At 42.7% G+C, this 25,091-nt stretch overlaps 1 protein-coding gene across 1 annotated transcript in view; it reads right to left on the bottom strand.

Annotated features, from left to right (window-relative positions):
* Positions 1 to 10,530: 10,530 nt before the first annotated feature.
* Positions 10,531 to 25,091, bottom strand: part of PPP4R4 (protein phosphatase 4 regulatory subunit 4) — a 1,921,930-nt gene continuing 1,907,369 nt past the window's right edge. The window contains exon 26 of the mRNA XM_078660096.1: positions 10,531 to 11,732. Coding sequence (XP_078516222.1) covers positions 11,717 to 11,732 — 16 coding nt within the window. The 3' untranslated portion in view covers positions 10,531 to 11,716. The remainder of the gene's footprint in view (positions 11,733 to 25,091) is intronic.

The following is a 25,091-nucleotide window of genomic DNA, read 5'->3' as shown; positions in this document are numbered from 1 at the left end:
TATTCTACATGTAGTGCGTGATGAAGAATATTAAATGACCATTAAATAGTATTTCTCTAACATGGAGCCCTGAAGGCTAGACAATGACGGAAACTATTGATGCGATTCAGTAGTTTTAGGAATGCAGGGAAGGAGGGCTGAACTGATAACTGGACTCATAACATACTCTTGGCAGACTCAGAGACTGAGCCAGGCTGCACCGGGCACTGAGAGGCAGGAAGTAAGTGAAGGGTCGAGGATACAGGTGGGGGCTGTATCCCTCCTCAGCGAGGCTTCAGGAGACAGGAGCTGAATCTGGTGTCCGGGTCCTTTTGAGGCCTAGAAACGGGGACTTTATAATGGAATAACGTGCACACTGAGAAACGTGGCAACGTAGCTTTACATAGGCCTGATATTCGTAGTATTCACGAGGACTGGAAACTGGCATACTAGAGGGGGACACAACTGTAATTGCGTCATTAATCAGACATGGGGAATGCATATGCATATTTAATCATGCACACATAACATATGATGGATGACACGTAGGGACACAGAACATGGCAAAATTTACTTTTCCACATTCCCTCCTTGTCACTACGTTTCCATCAGGAAACATCAATATTCATGATACCATCTATCATTTCATACAGTATCATTTGCTCATCTCGAATTCTCTTGGAACGGGATTTAGAACGGGGCTTGGGACTAGGAATACAAGAGGTAGCACAAATGCCGCAAATCGCAGGGCCACATTGTATACAGAGGCAGCAGCTGAATATGATCGCTACTGCAATACCTAGAAAGGACAATATTTTCCATCCCCATGCGGAAATTATATTCCAGAACCAACCGGACCATGTCCAGGTGCCTGGATCTTGGTGGATCAGATGGGCAATTTTATGGAGTCTGGTTATAGCTGAATAAACAGACGGCGCGTTATTTGGAATGAAAATGCAGCAACTAGATCCGATGACTCTACAAGCCCCGCCCCTATCGGCCAGTATGACGTCAAGGACGAGACGATTCTGTAAAACGACAAATCTCATAGCAGATTGCTCTTCAGTTAAGTTACCTAGAGCAGAGGCAGTCTCATTTACTACAGCTTCAAGGGTTCTGGTTAACCTACGGATTAGTTTACTATTCTGGATAGGTCCTATAAAGAAAAAGAAACCTCTATTGAAATCTGTATACTGTTCTAGAGCAGTTTCAGTATAATCGACAATTGGGGACTCCCTTCTATGTCTAATGTGTACTAGATGTGTATTTCTATGATAATCAGATGGGGCTAGGAAAACTGGTGGCAGTAGGAAGGCAATGTAACAGGTTCCCTCCCAATCGAGGGGCAGACGAACATATGCGGTTTGACCACAAATAAAATAAGAATGACGTGAAGCTTTGAAGATAGATTTCCCACTGTCACTATACTTGACAATAGTAGTACAATCACTATGTCCTACATGTACGGAACCATTATTTCGGACACATAATTCGCCTTTGACTGGTAGTACTGAAATAGCAGGTAAGTCTGGAGTAGTAACAGACTGAACATTCAGGACCATAAAATTCGACGAATAATTACCTAAATTATACACTTCATTTTCTAGATCTAAACCTGTTCGGTGAGGGAGACCTTGCTTGTCTGGGAAACATGTACTGTTAAGAAAAGACATATCTGTTGAGGATGACGTTAACGTGGACCATGCTCCACACGAACCATTATGTGAGAATGGATAAGGAAAAAGTGGCAGAACTCCCTTCGGCGTCTGAAAAGGGGGGAGTCGACCACACACCCAACAATTAGTGGCATTGCTGGTCTGGTGTGAATAATGTAACATGCGGATAAATGAGTTATTTCGCATAGCGAGGCGGTAGGACAGTTCGTGAGGAGGCAGATCACTAAACGTGTGCTCTACTGTAGCATTAGCAGACTTATTTACATGTGAAACTGGGAAATACAGGAAAAATGCATAACTGGTGCAGGAAATCATAATGCTGAGAAATAATATGAAACATAGAAAAACGATACATCGGATTGAGTTTTGACTAACTCTCTCACTATGGGGGTCTATTTTATACATGTCAGAAACAGTCTAACCGTTTCACCTAGGGGAGGACTTAGACAATCAAACTGACTGACTTAATTTACTAGACCGTAGTTTCTGTTTATACTCCTGCTGCGGAGTTTTCTCTAACAGGGGAGGGGTTGTAACAATGTCATTTGCGGGACAGTCCTTGAGAACAATATTCTGGCAATCCTTTGAATCCTGGGAAATGTTCTTTAAGGCGGGTTTCAGTCCATTAAAAAGTTTAATATGAGAAAGGTGTACCCAGCCTTTGCGTCCTTCCAACTTCACGGCTGTACGGGTAGTGAGGAGGACCTGTCGGGGCTCTTTCCATCGAGGCTCCAGCGGACTTGATCTGTCAAAGTTCCTCACCATCACCATGGATCCTGGAACGATTTCATGCGGTGCCACCTTGGTATTGTCTGGAAATGCGGCGGCAACCTGTGAACGACATGAGTTGAGGGCAGACATCAAGGAAGCTAGGTAATCTGTCAGCATATTACTTGAAACATCGGTAATACTTCGGGGTCTAGGAGTACCCCACATATTTGGGGGGCGGCCGAAAACGACCTCATACGGGGACAGACCTGATCTGGAATGTGCGACCATGCGCATATAAAATAAAGCGACTGGCAGAGCTACTAGCCAGTCCACACCTTTCTCTTTACATATTTTGGCGATTCGGATTTTCAGAGTCTGATTATGTCTCTCAACGAGACCGGCTGCTTCAGGATGGCGTACACAATGGAACTTCCACTGGTACCCTAGCAAAAGGGAAACATGCTTCATGAGTTCAGATGAGAATGGCTGGCCGTTATCAGAATATACGACTCTAGGGAGTCCATAACGGGGGAAGAACTCACGAACCAACTGCTTGGCAGTGGTCGCGGCTGTGTAATCTGGGACTGGATATGCTTCTGTCCACCTGGACAAAGCGCATACAACTACAAGGACATACTTGAAACCTCGACATCGCTCCATCTGAATATAATCCATCTGGAGGACTTCAAAAGGGTGGTCAGGGGGCTGGAAACCACCTTGTTCCACCGGGACACTTTTACCTGGATTAAACTGACAATATATCATACAGGTACGGACTTTCTGCTTAGCTGCAGCTCGTAAATGCTTGTTGAACCAAATGTTCTGGATACTGTCTAACATAGCTTTTTCTCCTAAATGTGCTGGACTATGTGCGGTATTGATAATGACTTGAACCATCGAGTCGGGGAGAAACCATGTGGCTCTACCCTTCGTTAACCATCCTTGATCTGTCTGGACCCCTCCTTGTTCGGACCATTTCTTGATTTCATCGGGAGTAGCATGTAACTGGATATCTATGACATCTTGAGTAGGGTCCTTAACTGTCATGCATGTAGTCGGATCTGGAGTATGTGTCATGTTAACTGGAATGTCTGGAGTCTGTGCTGTAAGCTTGGCTGTGCGATCTGCTAGATCGTTACCTTGAGAAATAATGTCAGTGACTTTCGTATGTGCTTTGCACTTCATGATAGCGATAGATGTCGGTAAGTGTATGGCATCTAACAGAGCTTGAATAAGGAGACCATGCTGAATCTTGGTTCCATGAGAAGTCATGAAACCTCTCTCCTGCCAGAGCACTCCGAAGTCGTGTACAACTCCAAATGCGTAACGTGAATCTGTATAAACATTAACTTTCAGGTTCTTGGCGTGTATGCAGGCTTGTGTCAGAGCAACTAGCTCTGCTGCTTGAGCGGACAGAGTGTCAATACGGTGTGTCTCAATAACTTCGGTGTCAGTAGTCACTGCATACGCGGCTACTAGTTCTCCTGTACTAGTTCTCATACATGAACCATCCACATAAAGTGTCAGGTCGGGGTCTGGTAACGGAATATCTGTCAGATCTTGCCTTGGTTTTGTCGTAATGTTAACTACTTCCACACAATCATGTGTGGCAGAATTTGAATTAGCTGATGGTAACAGTGTAGCAGGGTTCAGGACGTTGCAGCGTCTGATTTCTATGTGTGGCTGGAACAGTGTCAATTCATAACCTGTTAAACGTGCAATTGTCAAGTGCTGAGTTTGTGTTCGGTTTAAAAGAACTTCCACAGAATGTGGAACTTGTACTGTCAAGGAATGTCCTAAAGCTATGGAATCACTTTGTCTGATAGCTAGTGCTGTGGCTGCAACTGACTTGAGGCACGCAGGCAGCGCCTGGGCGACTGGATCTAATGTGCTCGAAAAATAAGCACATGGCTTGTTTTGTCCTGCTTGATCTTGTGTGAGAACAGATAATGCTGTACCTTCGCGTTCTGTGACGAAAAGTGTAAAAGGCTTACTGTAGTTCGGTGTGGCTAGAACTGGAGCTTGGCATAAAGCTTTCTTTAACTCGTTGAAACTAAGTGTATGTTCAGATGTCCAAGGGAGAACAGTCGATGCGGCTGCCTCCTGTGTCGTTAACTGTATCAGTGGCTTGGCTAGAAATGCATACTGAGGAATCCATTGTCTACAATAAGAAGTAAGGCCGATAAAGGCACGTACCTCCTTCTGGGTCTTGGGCTGAGGAAGACTCGCTATTAACTGGATACGGTCTGGTGTCAACTGCCTACCCCTCTGGGACAGTAAGTGTCCTAAGTATACCACTTGCTGGACACAGAATTGAAGCTTCGAAGGGGACACCTTGTGCCCCATCTCGGCCAGGAAATACAGAACCGTTAGTGACGCTCGCTCGCAATCACGTTCAGAACGGGCTGTGATCAGTAGGTCATCGACATACTGGAGCAGGGCAGTGTCAGTTGGCATGAGAACATTATCAAGCTGTCTCTTAAGTGCTTGACTGTAAATACCAGGACTTTCCGTGAAACCTTGAGGAGCGCGTGTGAACATATAGCTCCTTCCATTTAAACAGAATCCGAAAAGAAACTGGCTGTCTGGATGAATCGGAACACTAAAAAATGCATTCTTGAGGTCGATTACTGTAAAGAACATGGCTTCGGAATCAATGGCTGTCAATAGGGAAGAGACATCTGGGACAACTGGGTACTGCGGAATAATACATTTATTAAGCTCTCGTAGGTCGATCACTAATCGATATACTGGGGGTGCATATGGATCAGTACGTTTCATGACTGGAATGATCGGAGAATTGCATACGTTGGAGTCAGTTTCTACAACTACTCCTTGAGCGATGAGCTCGTCAATAATTTTGGATAAGGCTGCTACAGCCTCGGGTGGCAATCCGTACTGTCTGATTCGTGGTAACACTACACCTGGTTTGAGAGTCACACGATGGGGTGTGATTTGCATGTAACCTACATCAGTTGGACCTTGCGCCCATAAAAGCTGCGGAACATTAGACAATCTTGGATCAAAATCTCGTAATACATAGTGACCCTTAAAGTCACGTAGGAACAATCGTATTCCCTCTGGGGAACAACATATAACTGCGCCTAACTCTTTCAGTGTTTTAATGCCTAATAGATTTTCTGGACATGACTTAGTAAGTAACAGATCAGTAGTGCGGGACAATGGACCTACTTCTAGAGTAACCGGCTTTGAAATCTCATTTACGATAGGTTTTCCTGAAAATCCAAGGGAAACATTTCTTGAGCCTGAGAGCGGAGCCCCTGGAACTTCGGCATGACTAATTGTGGTCCTACTTGCCCCTGTATCGATCAAAAACTTTCTGTCGTTCCCTAATACTCGACCGTGAACATAGGGACCTTCTTGATCTACAGGTATCTCGATGAGAGGCAAGCCTACCTCCCTCTCTAGGCTGTTTCATGAATACTGCTGGTACTCTGGATACTCAGACTGGCGGAGCAAACTATGTGTTTGCGTTATGTATATATGCTCATGTATTGTTATTAAAAGTCAGCGCGCTCATCCCAGATCCAGCCCCAGCAGCTGCTGGGCCCTGTCACCCTGTCATCCTATTCCTATGCAGGTTGTCCTGTTCCTGTCCTTATGCTGTATTAAACCTGCAAAACTCCTACTACCTCGAATCTTGACTCTTATTTATTGAGCTATCTGTTATGATATATGTCTAGTCAAAAATAGGGTATTATTTATTTATTTACCACACTCGGATGAGTTAAAAATCCAACGTGCTAAATGTAAAGCCTTGGAGAGGAAGTGGAGAAGATTTTACTCCATTCCCTCTAAACAGATTTACAAGGATGAGTTAAAAACTTATCATGCCAACTGTAAACGGGCCAAGGCAATTTACATTACCTCTACTATCACTTCAGTGCAAAATTGTCCTCGGACTCTGTTTGCTACTGTTAACAAACTTACAGGGGCTGATACTGTTCCTGTGTTGCCGGCCTTAGATGGTAAACATTGTAATGCTATTGCGGATTTTTTTATATCGAAGGTTCAAGACATTCACCAATCCTTAATGTCTCTTCCTCCCCCTATTGATCCCTTTTTACCTGGCTCTTGCTGTAATGTCTCTGTCCCTCCCACTGAGTTTCTGCACAACTGGAAATTATTTGATGATGTTTCCTTCCTGTCATGCCTAAAAAGCATCAAGTCAGGATCTCCTCGGGACCCTGTCCCTATGAGGATACTGAAACAACTTGACCTTGAACCGCGCAGATTCCTAATGAGGTTACTTAACATCTCTCTTAGTGAATCTCGGGTGGAACAGGAATGGAAACATGCCATGGTCGTTCCCCTACAGAAGAAATCTGGCATGGACATTGCTAACCTGGCCAACTTTAGGCCTATATCCCTGCTGCCAGCTTGTTCTAAGATACTAGAACGTCACGTCAACTTTCAGCTAAACGAATTTGTTGAAAATACGGGATATCTCCATCCATCCCAATCAGGCTTTCGCGCCAATTATTCCACCGAATCCGCACTCCTGGGGGTGACTGAGCGACTCCGACACGGTATTGATAGTGATGAGACCTTTGCGCTTATACTATTGGATTTAAGCGCAGCTTTTGATACCGTGTCGCATTCCATTCTTCTAGAGTCCCTTCACTCCCTTGGTGTTGCAGGATCTGCGCTCGCCTGGGTGGCTTCATTTCTTAATGAGCGTACCTTTCAGGTATTTTCAACCAAAGCTGAATCGGCGATCTGTTCATCTGCTTATGGCGTTCCGCAGGGGTCTATATTGAGCCCTTTATTGTTCAATATCTACATCAGACCCCTTGGCACGATTGTAGAGGACGCCGGTCTGTCTATTTATTCCTATGCAGATGATACGCAGATCGTGTTCTCCTTGTCTGACAGTAGGTCTCAGGACACCTCTGCCCTTAAAATCGGCCTTTCTCGGGTTGCAGCCTGGATGCAGGTTAACCTGTTAAAACTCAATGGTGAAAAGACCGAGGTTATCGTACTTGGCAAACATAAAGATCTTTGGGGTTCTAGACATTGGCCTAGTAACATGGGTCCACTGCCTACCCCAGTGCCAGTTGTTCGTAACCTCGGCTTTCTAATCGACGAGAAACTCTCGATGCGTCAACAGGCAACTAAGGTCGCTGCAATCTGCTTTAATACTCTACGCTGGTTGCAGAAGATCCTATGGATGCTGCCTGAGTCTACTAGTCGAACTGTTGTCCAGGCTCTTGTAATGTCCCGTATCGACTACGGCAATGTGCTCTATCTGGGAGCTGATAGAGCTACAATGAATATACTCCAAGTTGTGCAGAACTCAGCTGCCCGCCTTCTGTGCAAAGTTCCTCGCAGAATGTCTGCAACACAAGCCCTATGTGACCTCCATTGGTTAAAAATTGCTGACCGTGTAGCTTTTAAAACTTTGTGCCTTATGTTTAAGATCCGTCAGGGTTTTGCTCCTGCATATTTGCACAATCTTGTCCGACCATACCAGCCAAACCGTCCCCTTAGGTCATCAAATCAAGCAAACTTTGTAATTCCTAGAATTCGCTTGACAAAAATGGGAGGTCGCTCTTTTGCCCATTTGGGGCCGAAGATGTGGAATACTCTTCCATTGACGCTCAAAACGGAGACCAATCTTTTGGCTTTTCGCAAAAAGCTAAAAACCTTTCTGTTTTAGTTGATCAAACGTTTTTCTGCTTTTCCTGCTTCAGCAAATACCTATCTCTCTTCTCTACGCTGTCCCTGGCGCCGGGAAACCCTTTATGGGTAGCTGAGCGCAATACAAATTCAATAAAATAAAATAATAATAAATAAATGTGCTTTTAAATCGCATGTGGTGTAATAGACGCGAGGCAGAGCACCGGGACAGAGGCGGGCGAGCACCGGGACGGACGAGCACCGGGAGAGAGGCGAGTAAGGGACGACGCTAGGAGACAGAAGTAAGTGGCATTGTGCTTAGAGTGTAGTTTAGGGCTTAGGGAAGTGTTAGGGGGTCGTACTGTAGGGTAGGCGTAGGGTTGAGGGTAGTGTCAGGGGGTCTTATTGTAGGGTGCTGTATTAGGGTTTAGGGCTTAAGGAAGTGTTATGTGGTCGTAGTGTAGGGTAGGCTTAGGGTTGAGGGTAGTGTCAAGAGGTCTTTCTGTAGGGTACTGTATTAGGGTTTAGGGCTTAGGGAAGTGTTGGGGGGTCGTACTGTAGGGTACTGTTTTAGGCTTCAGGGTTTAGGGATGGGTCTGGGGGTCCTCGAGTAAGGTAGTAATTAAAGGATTTAGAATTTCTGGTTTAGGGGAGTGGGCCTAAGGGTAAAAATCGCGATGTCAAAGCATGCGGTGTGTTTGTGTGCGTTGAAAATTTATTTTGTATGCATTTCAATGGAAATGCGATGTAATGGTTGCATTGTGGATACTTGCGATGTAAAAGAACATGCAATGTGAAAACTGTGATGTCATGCCATGGATGAAAACATTTGCCATGTAGCATCATACATCCGGCATAACTAGTAGATATCTGTCCAGTGCCGTGGGGGGAAAAGTTCCGACAATGGGAGGAGGGAAAAACAAAAGTATAAAAATAGCATGTAGTACAGCCAAGCATAAACTCTCCCCAAACCCCTACCCCGAGGTGACTAAATCGATCATCTCCCCATAAGCCATTTAACCAGAGAGTGCAGAGCAACGAACGGGTGCACAAAAGGTCATTTCCGGCCTGTGTAAGCATGTGACAATAATACAAGTCAGCTCATTACCATAAAGTTTTCCCATATGCGATCATAAACAACTTGAAACCTGAAACATTCTTATGAAATGAGCATCATATGATAAGCATAGTACCATAAGTGACATAACATAGGTGAAGAGAGCCACTCTCCTTACATGGGATGATATACTGCTGACCACTTATTACTCTTGAGGGACTGTTGGAGCATGAAAGACAATGTTATGGTTAACTTTGTAAAGTACCCATTAGAGAACCATCAGTTAGGTTAGGGGGTTCTATAGCATTGTTACTATAATAAGATTGACTTTTGATTGAAAAGAGCCATATACAGCATGCTTCTGCTATAGGCTTAAGTTGTGACAGTGCTGGCTGAACTAGGCAGTATTTAAGGCGATGTCTTGGTGGTCACTTTCAATAAATAACCGAGATAATTATTATTTAACAATTCGTGTTCGAAAACTATCATATTAAGCTGTTCCACACCTCCACGCCAGACATAAGTCTCTGTATTTATAGAGGTGAGGCAGCTTATGAATCTGATAACTTTATCTTTAAGCATCTTGTTATCTTAACGAAGGTCTTGTTGAGAGATCTGTCAAGGGATTTGTTACCTTATTGCCTATTTATCTTTTAGTTTGCATCTCTTAGAAGATTATTTAATTTGAAGGTTATTTCATCATGGTTCTTTGTGCCATCCATTTACAGACATCGCAAATTGCTATAAAACCAGACACAATTAACTGGTGGGATGACCTAAATAGGCAGAATAAGAAAATGTGTGTTGTATAGTGAATCAGATTGCCAAAAGGCATTCGTTAATATAAGTATATTTATACACAAGTTCTGACAGCTTTATTCTGGTGATAACTGTGGTACACCAGGGTACTTAAAGTTAAGTGTTCATCAGTGTGTGAATTAAGATGGAGGTATAAGCTTGTGTGTCAGACGGTTCACTGACGACCACGGTTTTACATTTGTGAGCTATTTAAAAATCGGCAGGGCCGATAAATGTGAACAGTATAACCTATTCTTTCAGAGTTTTCCTGAGGGAAAGGAAAATCTTTCCTGCAGGTTACTGTTTCTCTACAGTAGTCTTAGATCCATTCCATTGTATGTGTTGAATTCTCTTCATGTGCAGGAGAATGGATTCCATGTGGTCATAACACAAAGGCCTCAAATGTCTGTAGATCATGATCCTAGGTATGTTCAGGTGCTTGTTGAGAAGCAAAATGTTAGCAGGTACAATAAATATCACACCAATTTCCAGGCCGCTCATAATGATGACCTAAAAGTAAAAACTCTGATATCCAGATGGTACACCTCTACCACATGTGCATTAACCGATCAGCATACCAACTGATGCACTCATGAACAATATGGAGTGGTGACACATCACTGCAAAACTGTACCCATAAACATGAGACACAGAGACGCAATAACTCTGTTCACAATTTAATAAACATGTTTCTTTTATTAGGTTCAACACCATTTTTTTATTTTAAATTAAAAATAAACGTTGTTAAACCGCCATTTGATTTTGTAAGCATGCATTAAATGCTTTATCTTAAAGTTTTGTTGCATAAAACATTTCCTTATTTAACAGTGTATAAAGCAATCACACACATACTGTATGTACATTCACCATTTAGATCATTTTTATCATACATAGTATCAACAAAATAGAAAGCAGAGTTTAATATCAATAAAGTTAGGCCATGTGCCTTTTCTTTTAGCTAGGAGAAGCTAACAATAGCTTCATACATATTATGTTTCATCATTTTCAAACATAAATATACATTTTACAAATAAAATGTTATTCGACATACCAGCAATAGTAAAATTATATATAGGTGATAGCGCAGTAACATGATACTGTACCTTTAAATAATAGCTATTTAAAAATTAGATTCATCGCTCAAAGACTAAATGCAAAAAAGCACTTTATCTAATTCTAAAAAATAAAATCCGGATATTTACATAAAAACGTGCGAAAGACCAGGCTATAAATCTGACATAGGACATGGATTTGATTTTATGGCGATTCTTCGAAAAAAGTGTCTTGCAGGGTGAAATGTTGTGCTATCCATTATTACAAACATTGTTTTTTAAAAATTGCCATCCTTTCTGGAGACCATGGATTGTGGGCAAATAAAGGCAAGCTCCATGACAGATGTTAAAACGTTAGATTGTGGGTGAGGCCCCTTAGTATATATTGCATTGCTGTCCCGAATAAAAATTATACGGTCTATATAGTGTACACTAAAGCATTAGCTGCAGCATCCTACAATACGTATACATTATACATGTAATCAAACCAAACGCAATAGAAAATTGTATCTCAAACGTGCCACACTGAGGGCTGTGGCATTTTATTTCATTTTAAGGTTATTTCATCGTGGTTTTTTGCACCTGTTCGGAAAACAACGCGCTGTTTCTGCGATGGTACTGACTGGGAACATTGAAAAAATGAAGTGGCACGTGGTGGATGGTACAGCATGAAAAGTATCCATTCTCTGGAGTCCAGTCAATTGATTGCACTCGCTGTTTTTCCAGCTTCAGATCATGGAAACCCGCCTGGCCTTCTGTGGTCTTTGGTCTGCTTCATTTTCCTGAGAGATGCTCCAATCATTTCATTTTCTGTTTTTTCTTAATATAAAAAAAGGAAAGGTTGTAAAAAAGTGTGGCTATTTATTGTAAGGCAGTCAGTCATTGTATTTGCATAACATTTTAACGAGACAACCAGGGGAGGGATGAAGGAATAATTTGTTAGGTTGGTGAAATGGGAATTAGTCTCCTTGAACTATCACTTTGCGAAATCACTTTGCGAAATGTGTAAAGTACACCAGAACGAATTTGGAGGCTTTCATGATTATTTTCTAGTAATATATGCCATACGCAAACTAAACAGTGCAAGTTTCATATGAACTATTAATATCTTATTAATATCTTATGGCTGCGACAGAAATGGCTTTGTTACATTTATTTTAACCAAGAACAACATTCCTCAGTGACAGAATTATGGACGACATATGTTTTTCACCAAGGAGTTATGAGTAAGAAAGTGCCTTTATTAGCATGCTCTTTGCCTAAACATTTGGAGCTTAACAATTTGGACCCATGTTAAAAGAAGGGGGAGCACTGAGGCAAGCATCTGTAGGGCAGGACGTCTTATTTTGCTCTACCTGGGGGATCGTAGCCTTCTGCATTGTAAGAATATGGAAAGTTTATCCCAGGACAGTAATCTTAATATTCTGTGTATAGCAGCGTGGGTAAACAAAGCAAGTGAACTCTTGTTGCCCCCTTCATATTATTTAGGAGGGCTTTTTGAATGACATCAAAACAGAAGAGCAGGGTAGCTCTGACCTGCTCACTCGCTCATTTCTGTACATGACATATATGCTATTCTATTTATCATGTATGATGCACCAGATGGTCCCATCTGTATTGGCCAAAACACGTTGCTTTTGCTTAATATTGAATTGCAATTCCATTTAGCTGTGTGGCCTACATACCTGAATCACCCCTGTTCAGAGGGAGAAAACCAGGACACTAGTGGCGGCTTGGTGGCTTAGGAATAGTGAGATGGTGTTACATTGTGACTGGGTGTTTAGTGAGATGGTTTGCATGAGGTTGGAGCTTTGGCAATGAGATGATGTTAAAACAAGACCACTGTTGTGTACAATCAGATAGATTCTGGTGTTGATTGGGCTAGAGAGTGTACAAAGAGTGCATATTTCAAAGCTGAGTTTTTTTTACTTGAGGTAGAAGAATATGTTAAGTGAAGCAAATGAGATAGTTGTTAGACTAATACAAAGAACTTAAAAGTAAAACGTTGGATGTCTTTCTAAACAGTAATATATTTTAGGTAATTACAGCTTCATAGAGATCCTGCATCTTTTGATATAGGACGCCGATGACTGATTGGACTCCGAAAATATCATAATAGCAGTCAGACCCAAAAGACTGTTCAACTGTGATCCCCCAGAAGCAAAGCCAAAGGCATCACTCATATCCAAACCCCAGTTTCAATCTAATCATAAAAAAAACAACGAAAAAGGAAATCAAAAAGTAAGTGAAACGGCACTGTATATAGAAGGATGAGGTACCTAAAGGAAGATAACGACTTTTATTTCTGAATAGTTTATTTACACACAAATTACATTTGTTTAGATATATGATATGGAATTATCTTTAGCTAGGAAAAGGGGTGATAAAGCACTTAAGAATATAGACAGAATATGGGGATGTCTTTTCACTTGTTCAAATATGAATTGATTTAATTAAGGGTCTTGTCTACCTTGATATTTTATTATCTGTCTCTTAGCTAACATATGAATTTGCTCTGATCACTTGATGTCTTTTTTTATTTTTTTTATTTATCTCTTTTCTTTGTATGTATTACTCTCTGTAAGTATTAGAAAAAATATCAAGACATATTATGTACTGATCAAATGCATTCTTGTTTATACTTTTTTTTTGTTTTTCTTTTTTATTAACTATCAGCTGCTTGTGTTATCAATAAAAAATGTTTAAAGAAAAAAAATTACATTTGTTTAAGTGATTGGCACATTAAAAAGATAGTATCAATCAGAAGATAATATTTGGAGAGGTTTTCAACTTTTTCTTCCTTCTGATACTTTTGTATGTATATGCGGGCAATTTTGAAAGGCTCCCATACACAGATCAAAAGGGGTAAAGATTACCAAAAAGGAGACAGTCTTAAGTAAGAAAAGACAGCAAAACTGCCTATTCAAAATGTCCTCTTCTCCTTCCCCCATCTTGGTCTAAATAGTAAAGACACATAGTAACTAAAGTAAAGGAGCTACTTATCATATACCTCAAATGATGTCACATATGATCACTTCACATCCTGAGAGAATCTGCACACATAGAGGAAAAAGAACCAAGGAAGCGATGGTGGAATATTTGAATTAATCTCAGTCATTGATAATTAATCAGTGTTGTATTCAAGCCTATACATTTCTCCTCAATGTGCAATACCAGACGCTGATAAACCTTATGCAAATCGTCTTTGGTCTTGCTACAATGGGAACAGTGCAGTGTAAACTCCCAGACCAGAGCTCCTCTCAGCAGGAACAGAAGCCCCAGGCTAGTTTTGTTCTTATTGGGCCTCATCAGTTAGGTGCAGCTCAAATTTCACAACACAGAGATCACGAGGCATATATCTTGGTTAAACCTATACACTTTCAGCGTTATTGAGGGGAAAAAATTAAAAGTGATGAGTGAATTGATTGAATGAACTTTATTCTCTGCTACATACCCTGGAACACATCCCGGACCATCATGTTTTGTTCACTGTGCCACTAAAGATGGACACTAGCCTATATAAATAAGCTGTGATGCTGACCAAATAGGAACTGCCCAGCCTCAACTGCAGGACAACAACCATTCGGAAAGGGAACAAAAGTAAACCAAGACCATTTTTGGCCTTGCTGAGCCCCATTACTGGGTGGAATTGTTATATTAATCTCAGAGCTGGAAAATTACAGTGGGATGCATTTTATTTGTTTCAGAGGAATTAGCATAGGTTGAGATTGCATTACGTTACGCTGTATTCAGGTGGTGCTAAATGCAAAGGCTCCCCTAGCTTCTTGTGCATACCAATTTATTTCAGTCTCCTCTCTGCTGTCTTAACCTTATTGGCAGCATACTTCCTCTTGCATTCTATGTAAAACTCTGAACAGCATCTGCATACCCTTTTAGGGATATTCTCTTAAGTAATTAAGAACAACCTTATTCAGTAGCATAGTGTTGCAAAAACCCCAATAGTGCCCCCTGTATTTTTCTCTTATGTTAGCCTAACAGCGCACACTACACACGTTGTAGAATGCTTTTGCTTTGCACACGTTACGATACATGCATGTTTTTGTTTCACACCATTATTTTGGAAATGGTTGCACATGTTCTTTTGTTCTGCTTCTTGTTGAGATTCAGTCTGAAATTTAGAACATGGTCAAACATTATTGTAACCTGTACTTCTCTGTGGCCAGACACTAACACCTAGACACAATAGAAAAGACCCAGCCACTGTTTACGAATTGGGCATTTCTTTTCATATAAAACTAGACTTGCCATTTTGAAAATATAGAAAAGGATTTCTAGCAGAGAAGAGGCCCCAGAATCAGATTGCCAGTTTTGCGCAATCTGAGATGCAGTCCATCTAACAGCAAATGCCAGGTATGGGGCCCATCACCATCCACATATCTTTCGTATAATATTGTGAGGCTGGGCTTAGGCAGATATATCAATACCCATCATAGGGCTTTTCATTGTATAAGGTAAATAGTGATATTAATTACATTGTATATGTTTTTTAATTACAGTGCAGTTGTTACATAATAGAACACAATAGATTCAATAAATATTGTCAACTGTTTTGTGTATTGTTTTTGTTTATTATGGACATGCATGAGTGAGCAAATCACAAGTGATGATCTGTTACTGTGGTTCCCTAAGGGGATTAGAGTGTTGTGTTCTGGGTTACCAAATTACTTATTACTCTGGGGAGGAGTTCATGATGCCCATGGCCTTGGCGGAGATGCTGGTGTCCGGGTGCACCTGCTTCATCACTTTGTAAATGTAGATGGCATAGCTTTCCTTCCTGCTCCTTTTGCGCTTCTTCCCGTCCTTCTTGGGCGGCTTGGAGAGCCCTTTCTTGGAGCCCTTCTTGGGAGCTGGCGCGGACTTGGCTGGTTCAGGCAAGGTCCACGCTGTTTCACTGCTTGCTGTGGAGCCGAGAGAAAGGTATCTGCCCCGCATTACTAGTATTCAGGAAATCTGTTTTGCGTGAGGCACTAAGAAACGCACAAATAAGGACATGCAGAGCAGCAGTTATAAAATGCCTCGGAGGCATGTCTATTCAATTATACTGTAGAGCCATAAACCTTTGGAAAATGGCGGCAAAAGAACTGGACAAAAGTAGCGATTTAACATAAGCAGCATGAAAATAATTGTACACAGCTATTAATTTGCTCTGATCATATAATTTTTTAATGTATTAGCAGCTAACTGTCCAGGACAGCTTCATTATGTTACAAACTCTTGCAAAAAGGGAGCATTAAAATGTTTTCATTTCTTAATTTACCGCCTGTTGACACGATTTAGCTTCAAACCTCTTTTGTCTTTTCACCCTCCTACAACTCTTGTCTTTATTTAACTTCTAGCTTTAAAATGTGGATTTTTGGTTTTATGAAACATGTTGGTACGTCCACCCATTTATGATTTTAATGAAATCAAATGAAAGAATTTTTTTGATTTGAATCAAATAAAAGTATTTTTTTTTATACTCTGGGAAGGTTAGGAGAGCAGGTGAAGCATTATGAGCTCATCTGGATCGGGGCTCATGGGTACTGATGTGGCATGGTTACTCAGTCCCTACATACTGATGTTCTGTGATCCCAGGCATAGTTCTGTTCCAAAACACAATCTCTGCACCAATAGTATCATGAATCACTGATTCCAGGACAACTGTAATTCCATCACTCCTCGATGAGGGAGGGAAACACGAAAAGGTGACTCTTCCTTGTCAGGACTTGACCGTACACATTGAATATATCTCAATCTACAAATGTGCTTCATTTAGAACATTTTCTCTTTTAGTAAATAGCTTAAAACGTGGATATTCCCTCAGTTAAATTATTATAGTAGTTGTGCTATGATCGGAGTACAGCTAGACCACAAAATCACACTCACTAAATCGAAATTACTTATCGGATATTCTGAGGCATACAAAAGGGTCTTGAAAGGAATAGTCATACATACATAACAATTTTCAGGTTTGGTTGCAACACCTGGATAATATTAATAGTATAGAATACTGGTCAAGTATAATTGCGGGTGGCTTTCGTCGTCGATGCTGGATATGATGAAGGGTGTATATGAAGGTTCCAGTCATACGAATTGCATAATCTTATTGTTAGAGATTTGTTGATGGACTACATACAGATGGTTCTTATGTCGGTTTAACAAACACTTTTAATGAGCAAACCCCTCAAGATCTGTAGCAATCTGCAAAAGAAACCATGTGTGAAATCTTTCCCATTGCTCCACCAAGCACATAAAGGTAAGCTACATAAATGCACTCTCTAAAAAATATACTGCTAACTCAAGCTAATGATATACGTCTGATGGAAACTGAGAAGGCTAAATATTATGGTAACTAGGGTAACTGAGATTGCCTAGTCGGAAACTCTTGAAGCACTGCCTTTAAGGTACCGTATTTTTCAACAGAACAAACCAGAAAGGAAGCAAAGTGTAAGTAATCTAGGTACACTTGTAATGTAATGTAGGTCCACTTATGTAGCGCACTATCAACCAAAGGGTATCCTGGCGCTTAGAGTTACCAATCAGCTATTGCGAATACTACCCACAACAATAGGGAGCTAATCTCTGGGAAACAGCCTAGTTTTCAGTGCTTTTCTGAAACTTGACAAGGTATTTATTAGTCTCAGCTCCAAGGGTAGGGCATTCCAAAGTCTGGATGCTGTGAATGAGAAGGATCTACCGCCCATACGGGCCCTAGTCACACAGGGAACACAGATCCAATTAGCTGAGGAGGAACGCAGGCATCTAACAGGAGAGTACCATGTGAATTTCCTTTGCAGCATCTTTGGTCCAATTTTATGTATTGCTCTAAAGACAATACATAGTGCCTTAAATTGGACTCTTTGTGCAATGGGCAGCCAGTGTAGATACTTTAAGGCAAGTGATGCAGAGGCTCTATGTGGCCGGTTAAATGCCATCCTAGCCGCCATATTCTGCACTCTTTGTAGCTTTTTTATCAAGGAGGCAGGAGTCCCCAATAGGAGCGTGTAGCAGTAATCCATTTTGCTTAGGACGATACTCCGTACCACCTGAGCTCTCGCTGCAGATGGTAAGAAAGGAAGTATCTTCCGAAGAGCCCGAAGCAGAGATAGACAGGTGTTCACAGTTTTTTTTACCTGGGAGTCTAATTGTAGATTACTGTCTAACATCACCCCTAAATTGCGCACTGTCTTAGCCGGCAATAAGGTGTTATTAGCAGGACCTGGCCAAAAACGTGTAAGTGTATTAGCAATTGTTAAAGGCTATCCTTCTGCATCTTCGGTCATAGTGCCAGGAATCAAGGGTGTTGACGGTTTCTTTCTATGTATCTCGCTAAGCCCCACCACTAACTTTTCAATATTACTTAGATATCAACCACCTCAGCATATGAGCAATTTTCCTTCCATCTACTTTAACCTGCTATGCTCTTCATCACACTCGCCTAGATTTTTGTTTTCATTTGCTGAACTCGATTTTCTTGGCCATAGGACTCTGTGCTTTTTTTTCTTGCTAACCAGTGGTAACATGCGTGTTCTCTCCCTTTTAAACACAGTAAAATGGACATATACCTAATTAGCACATTTCATTTAGTTATAAGACCCTATTACATGGTACCAGTATATGGGGACACCATGGACACGTCACCCAATTCCCTGATGGACGAAAGACTCTGTCTGTAGCTGGCCCCAAGACTAAATGGGTCACTTCAGAGCCAGCAATGCTGGCCCCCTTGCACCACCTGAGAGACCTGGACCTTTGAGTGCCAGCAGGCAAAGAGGAAGACCAAAAGCCAGGAAAGGGAAAGAGCTTGCACAGAGAGCCAATGAAACCAGCTCCCCTGAGTGTACCCTTTTGGAGGCAGTGGACTTGGTCAGAATGATCCTTATGGCTAGAGCTCCCCATAAGGAGTAACATGAACCAAAGATCAGGGAAATTGGCCTAACAGGGCCTGAGGCGTGCACCATTGAAGATGGCCCAATTATGCATGCCTAACATTGAGCAACAGAGCGTGTGGGGCTCCGTTGCTACTCCTGATGATTCCCTGGGAAGGGCCAAGCCCCCAGGAGATGATAATGCACAATTTTATTAAATTGCCAAGAAAGTGGGCGTTTGTTGCCCCACCACCCTCCCTCCCGAATCCTACTGAGCCTAAGAACCTTATTGCCACAGGCTGGCACAAGCTAAATGGGGCCTGGGACCTCATTCCCACCCTCTGAAGACAAGGACCCCATCCCTGGTATCCAGAAGAAACAGTGGACCGCAGTCTGCAGCCTTCCACGTGCCCGCACAGACCGTGGACAGGAGAGAGAGAGAATGCCAGCTCCCTCGACGGTAGAGCCAAGTACCGGCCAGGAGGGGTAACTTCAGGGCACGTGGGAGTGGGCAATGGATGGATAGCTCTGTGGGGCCCTGGGTAGGACCAAGCTACCCCACCAAAGGAAGAAAACACAAACAGAAAGCACGACTCGAGGGAGCTCGCATACAAAACAACTGTGAGATAGCTCACTATTTAATTATTCACTGCTCCATGGAGGGAGCGCTCCATAATGCTCTGCAAGAGCTTGTTTACATATAGCTGGATCCCTGTGATTTCCCTAAGGAGCGGCAGGAACACCACCAATTAAATTGTATAGTATTGAGAGGCCTACAGGAGTGTAGCAGCACCCTCAGAACTGATTTACAAAGTGGCCCAAAGTTTCTAGAGTCTTTGAAATCTTGATTTCCACGAAAGTTGCACTCATTTTAAAGCAGTCCTAGAGCTGGAGCTTTTGCTCTACAGCTTGGGAACTCCAGGACCTCTAGAGGTTGGTCCCATTGGTTGCATTTTATGTGGCTTAAAGGTGCAAAAGAACAACTCATACATAAGTTATGTTGATTTTCAATGGTTTACTGAATATATTTTGCTGACAATTATTTTAACATTGGAATGATTTTATTGTCATTAATGATTACATTTAAACAAGGTTACTGATTCAACTGATAATATGGTACTTTTTAATATTTGGGTATTGGCTCAATAAAATTGTGACCTTTTGACTAAGTCAATATTATATAAGAACTCCTACAAGGGTGGGTAGTTCTCTCCACTTTCCGCTGGCAGCTAGGGGCGCACACGGTAGACCTGACAGCCTTGTTGTCATCTTCCCCCAAACCTTTTTGCCTTCTTCCCTAATCTTTGTTGAAATAATTTTTTGTGGTATGAGTGCCATTATCATATTTATTACAAAACATAATGGGGTGAATATATAATCCTATCTTTCTGAAGTCTCTGGGCAAATTAGTCACATGTGGTTCCTAGCGACGAACCTTTCAATGGTTACCCAATATGGCTGTTGTTGTTGCCTATAATATATACTTAATTATTATTAGTCTGTTTGCATTATACAAACACAGTGCACAGAATCACATTGGTTATTGTTGGTTTTAGGACTTGTGCTGACTCCTTAAAAGTAGCAAAATTGGCTTACACCCAGTTTGCAGATTTAATTTACCTATAAGGTCCTAATCAAGTGAGTACTACATGTTACCCAGGGTGTGTAAATTACATGCTAATAGTGGGCGTGCAACACTTATTTTTCCACCCACTCAAATATCCCTTTAAAACATGCCCCAGGTCTGTCATTGAAGCCTGCACAGAGTTGTAACCTGCTAATTCGTCTTGGCAAAATAAACCTTTTACTAGACTTAAACCTTCCTTTTTAATACATATAAGTCACCCCGAAAGCAAGCACATAGGCCAAGGTGCATTGTATTTCAAAAGCTGGACATGTACATTTGAGTTTCACATGTCCTGGTTGTGAAAAAGTCATACATTCATTTTTCACTACTGCAAGGTCTTCCTCCACCATAGGATTAAATTGGGTTACCCCATTACATTTAATAAGTGCTAACATTTGATTGAGAACAGGTAGAAATGTAATGTTTGGTCTCAGATAAATAGTAAATTAAAATCCTCTTTAATGGTAAAATGAAAGTCACAAATCTGAAAATGCCACTTTTAGAAAGTTGGCTTTTTTTCTCTTAACCATTTGGTGCCTGTATCCTGTGCCACATGACTAGGTGTAGTTAGCAGTTGGCCTTTGTGTATTCCTCCCAGACAATGAGACGAAGGCGGACTAGGTGTTGGTAGGGTGGGTAATTCTAGATGGGAGGGGAGGAGCTGCTCTCTGCCTCACTTACATTTCAAAAAAGCTGCCTCAGAGCACTCACATAGAGCTTGACACCAGGCTTTTGTCACACCAGACCGCTTGGACCCTGGGCCGATGAATGGAGGACTGTCCAGAACCAGACAGCAGAAAGACCTTAAAGTTTCTCCTACTTCAAAGGCTGGCACCAGGTATAAATATTGAAACCTCAGACCAACTCTTCAGTACATTACTGGACTGGCAGAAGACTACAGATTGACTGCCCTGTTTCTCAGAGGACTGTACTTCTGCTTGAGGCCAGCCTTGTTTCTCAGAGGACTGCTCTGCTGCTACCAGAGGGTTACCTTGCTGTTTAAGCCCTGCCTTGCTCTTCAGAGGACATCCATGCTGCTTGAGGCCTGCCTTGTTCTTCAGAGGACTGCCCCACTGCTTGATGCCAGCCTTGCTGCTTGATGGAGTGAGGACAATCTACTTGAACACAGGACTACCAGAGTGACTCCAAGGGTCAATTGGTTGAACTCCTAGTCTGAGTTACAGGGACACAACAAGCTCCAGAGTCCTCCCTGCAAATGCCCAGTTGACCTACAGCAACTAGCCTTGCATGGACCTGCAACTGGATCTGCTTGACCTGCAACGGGACCTGCCTGTGCCCTGCTGGAGTGAGTTCCTGATCCCCCACTGGTGCCTCCCAGGTCCTTGACCCTTGGCTGGAATCAGTTGAGCTCCTCCTATGAAAAGCCCAAAAGCTGGACTTTAGGAAGGTACCTTTTTCAGTGGGACTAAACTGGTCTCTGTATCTGGCCCCCACTTCATTGTGGTTGGCCTGACTTTGTCCCGTTCTAGCGTGACCAAGTACCCACAGTTAGCATTTTCTGCTTCTTGGTGCTATTTTTACTTAAACCTTTAAAACTGCATATATCGGCCTGGATTTTTATCAACTTTAGTCTCATTTTCTTTTTTGAATGTTACCTTGTTTTTCTAAATTGGTGTGAGATATCTCCTTGTTAGACATGGCCCTTTTGACAGATTTATCCCCAAATATTTTGCCTTTGCCTCCTATTTTTCTGACCCTGTTTTTATTGGCTATGGGATTCTGGGCACTTTACCACTGCTAGTCAGTGCTAAAGTGCATTTGCTTTCTGTATACATTGTGATATGATTGGCTATCCATGATTGGCATACTTGATTTACTGGAAAGTCCCTAGCAAAGTGCACAGTGTGTGGCGGGGCCTGTAAGTCAAATGCTACTAGTGGGCTTGCAGCACTGGTTATGCCACCCACATAAGTAGCCCTGTAAATGTACCTCAGACCTACCACTGTAGTGTCTGCGTGCACAGATGTGTACTGCTGTGTTGCCTGGCAAGTGCACCCACTTGCCAGGTCTAAACCTTCCTCTTCCTTACATGCAAGGCATTCCTAAGGTAGGCCCAAGGTACCCCCATGGTCATTGTGCAGTGCATGTGAAAGGTTGGACACATGCTAGTGTGTGTGACATGTCCTGATAGTGAAATACTGTGTAAGTAGTTTTTTCACTATTGAAAGTCTATCTGTCCCATAGGCTTATCATTGGAGTCACACTGTTACATTTTTATACGTGTAACTTGCAATAGGGACAAGATAGGAAAATTAAGTTTAGGCTCTCTGAACTCAGAATTTATTAACACACCTTTTGGTGAAGGTGCTTTTTAAATCTTTACCATTCTGTGTGCCTCTGGCTGTTTGTGTATTCAGCTTCTGGTGAGTGAGTGACAGGAGCTGAATTGTGCATTCACTCTAGACAGTCTCTGGGCGGGTTGAGGTGTGCCCTGCCTTGCCTGGGTGACTCAGTAGTGTGATTACATCTGAATGGGCTGTGTCTCCTTTTTGCACAATACTATCTCCATCCCCTGTGGTCATGCTGCACCAGTAAATGCAGAACTGGTTTGGACTGGGTTCAGAGACCCTTGCCACAAAGAGAAAAAAGAAAGTTTTAGGTTATAAGTATTACACCTAAAACCCCAGGACTTTAAGAACAAGACAACCCTACCAAGAAGAATAGCTAAGAGTATTGCACCTCTGCTGTGTGCTGTTGGCCAGCAGTTGCTGCTTCTCTCTGTGGTGGAGGAAAAGGACTGACTCTTTTTGCCCTGCTGTGTTATCCTGCTTGGGAAGGGAATCTCCAAGGGCCTGTGTGTGCCTCCAATCCAGTTGAAACGCATCCAGCAGTGCTCCCTGCATCGGATACTGGAGACTCTAGAATAACGGGCAGTGTGCGTTCTCTCGAGTGGCAAACAGGTCTACCCAAAGAGACCCCCACACCCTAAAAATGCAGCAAATCAACTCCAGGTGCAGCCTCCACTCGTGGTCTGCTGAATACTGCAGACTGAGACTAGAAGCATGCACGTTCAGCACCCTGGCCAGATGATTTGCAACTACACAAATCTGGTGGTCCTGAACCCAGGACCAAAGCAACAGAGCCTCTCTGCAGAAACGATACAACCCTACCCATCCCTGCTTTTTGATATACCACATCGCAGTAGTGTTGTCCACCAGGACTTGAAACGCCTGACCACGAAGGGAGGGAAGGAAGGCCTTGAGAGCCAAACGTATTGCCTGCAATTCGAGAATGTTGATGTAAAGTAAGCTTTCCTCTGGAGACCAAAGACCCTTGACCTCCAGATCCCCCAGATGTGCTCCTCATCCTAGAGTGGAGGCATCCGTGATCACCGTAGCCACCGGTGGAGGAGGCTGAAAAGGCTTCCCTTGAGACAGGTTATCCGAAACACTCCACCAAGACAACCCCGAAGCAGTGACTCTGGAGATTCTGACCAACTTCCGAAGATCTCCATTGTGCTGAAACCAATGTCTGTGGAGGCACCACTGGAGTGCCCTAATGCGCCAGTGTGCATGGGTGACCAACAGCATGCAGGAAACGAACAGACCGAGCAGAGGTAGGACCTTCAGGACTGGAACAACCGCTCCATCATGAAACAAAATAATCATTCCCTGTATGTCGAGAATCCTCTGCGGAGATGGGAAAGATCGACACACAGTAGTGTCCAGTACTGCCCCTATGAACAGGTTCTCCGAGAGGGCACCAGGTGACATTTGGGTATATTTATTGAGAAACCCAAGTCAAACAACAGACGTGTTACCTGCAGATGATGCAGCACCAACTCTGGCAACTTTGCCTTGAGTAGCCAGTGGTCCAGATAGAGGAAAACAGGAATCCCGAACCTTCTGAAATGAGCTGCTACCACCGCCATCACCTTCGTGAAGACCTGTGGTGCGGACGTAAGCCCGAACTGGAGGACTATAAACTGGTAGTGTTCAGACCCCACCATAAAACAGAGATACTTCCGATGCGACTTCAGGATGGGAAGATTAAAATATGCATCCTGCAAATCGATCAACACCATCCAGCCTTCCTGTTGTAGTGCAAGAATAACCTGAGCTAGGATAATCTTGAACTTTTCCTGCCTGAGATAAAAGTTCAAAATCATGAGGTCTAGGACTGGCCTCAACCGGCCGTCCTTCTTGGGGATCAGGAACTACCGGGAGGAGCAAACCTGACCCACTCCTGCTCTGGAGCCACCTCTATCGTACCTTTCTGTAACAAGGCAAGAACCTCCTACTGCAGGAGCAGCAGATGGTACTCTGAACACCAGCCCTGGTGAGGAGGGTAAGGAGGAGGAAACTCTAGGAATGAAAGGGCGTACCCATTTTCTACAAGACTCAAAACCCAAAGATCTGATGTAACAGATTTCCAATTTTGTAGAAAAAGGGACACCCGGCCTCCTACAGGACCAACATGCTCCAAGATGGGAGATCTAGAGCTGGTATCCTGTAGTACTGGTGGTAGAACAGGAGAGGAGGAGGTATAGACTGTTGCCGGGAGGCTCCCCACAGGTGGCCTCTACCCTTTTCTCTGTATGTCTTCTACAAAGGGTTCTGCTGCAGCTGTTGACGACCTAGAAAAGAAGCCGTTTTTCGGAGACCTCGAAACCTCCTGAAACCATAACCCCTAGACTGGGACTTCAAGCCCAAGGATCTCGCA

This window comes from Lissotriton helveticus, chromosome 9 (assembly GCF_964261635.1).
Source record: "Lissotriton helveticus chromosome 9, aLisHel1.1, whole genome shotgun sequence".
Lineage (NCBI taxonomy): Eukaryota > Metazoa > Chordata > Amphibia > Caudata > Salamandridae > Lissotriton > Lissotriton helveticus.
The sequence above is the reverse complement of the archived record's forward strand: the minus strand, read 5'-3'. Positions and strand labels throughout refer to the sequence as shown.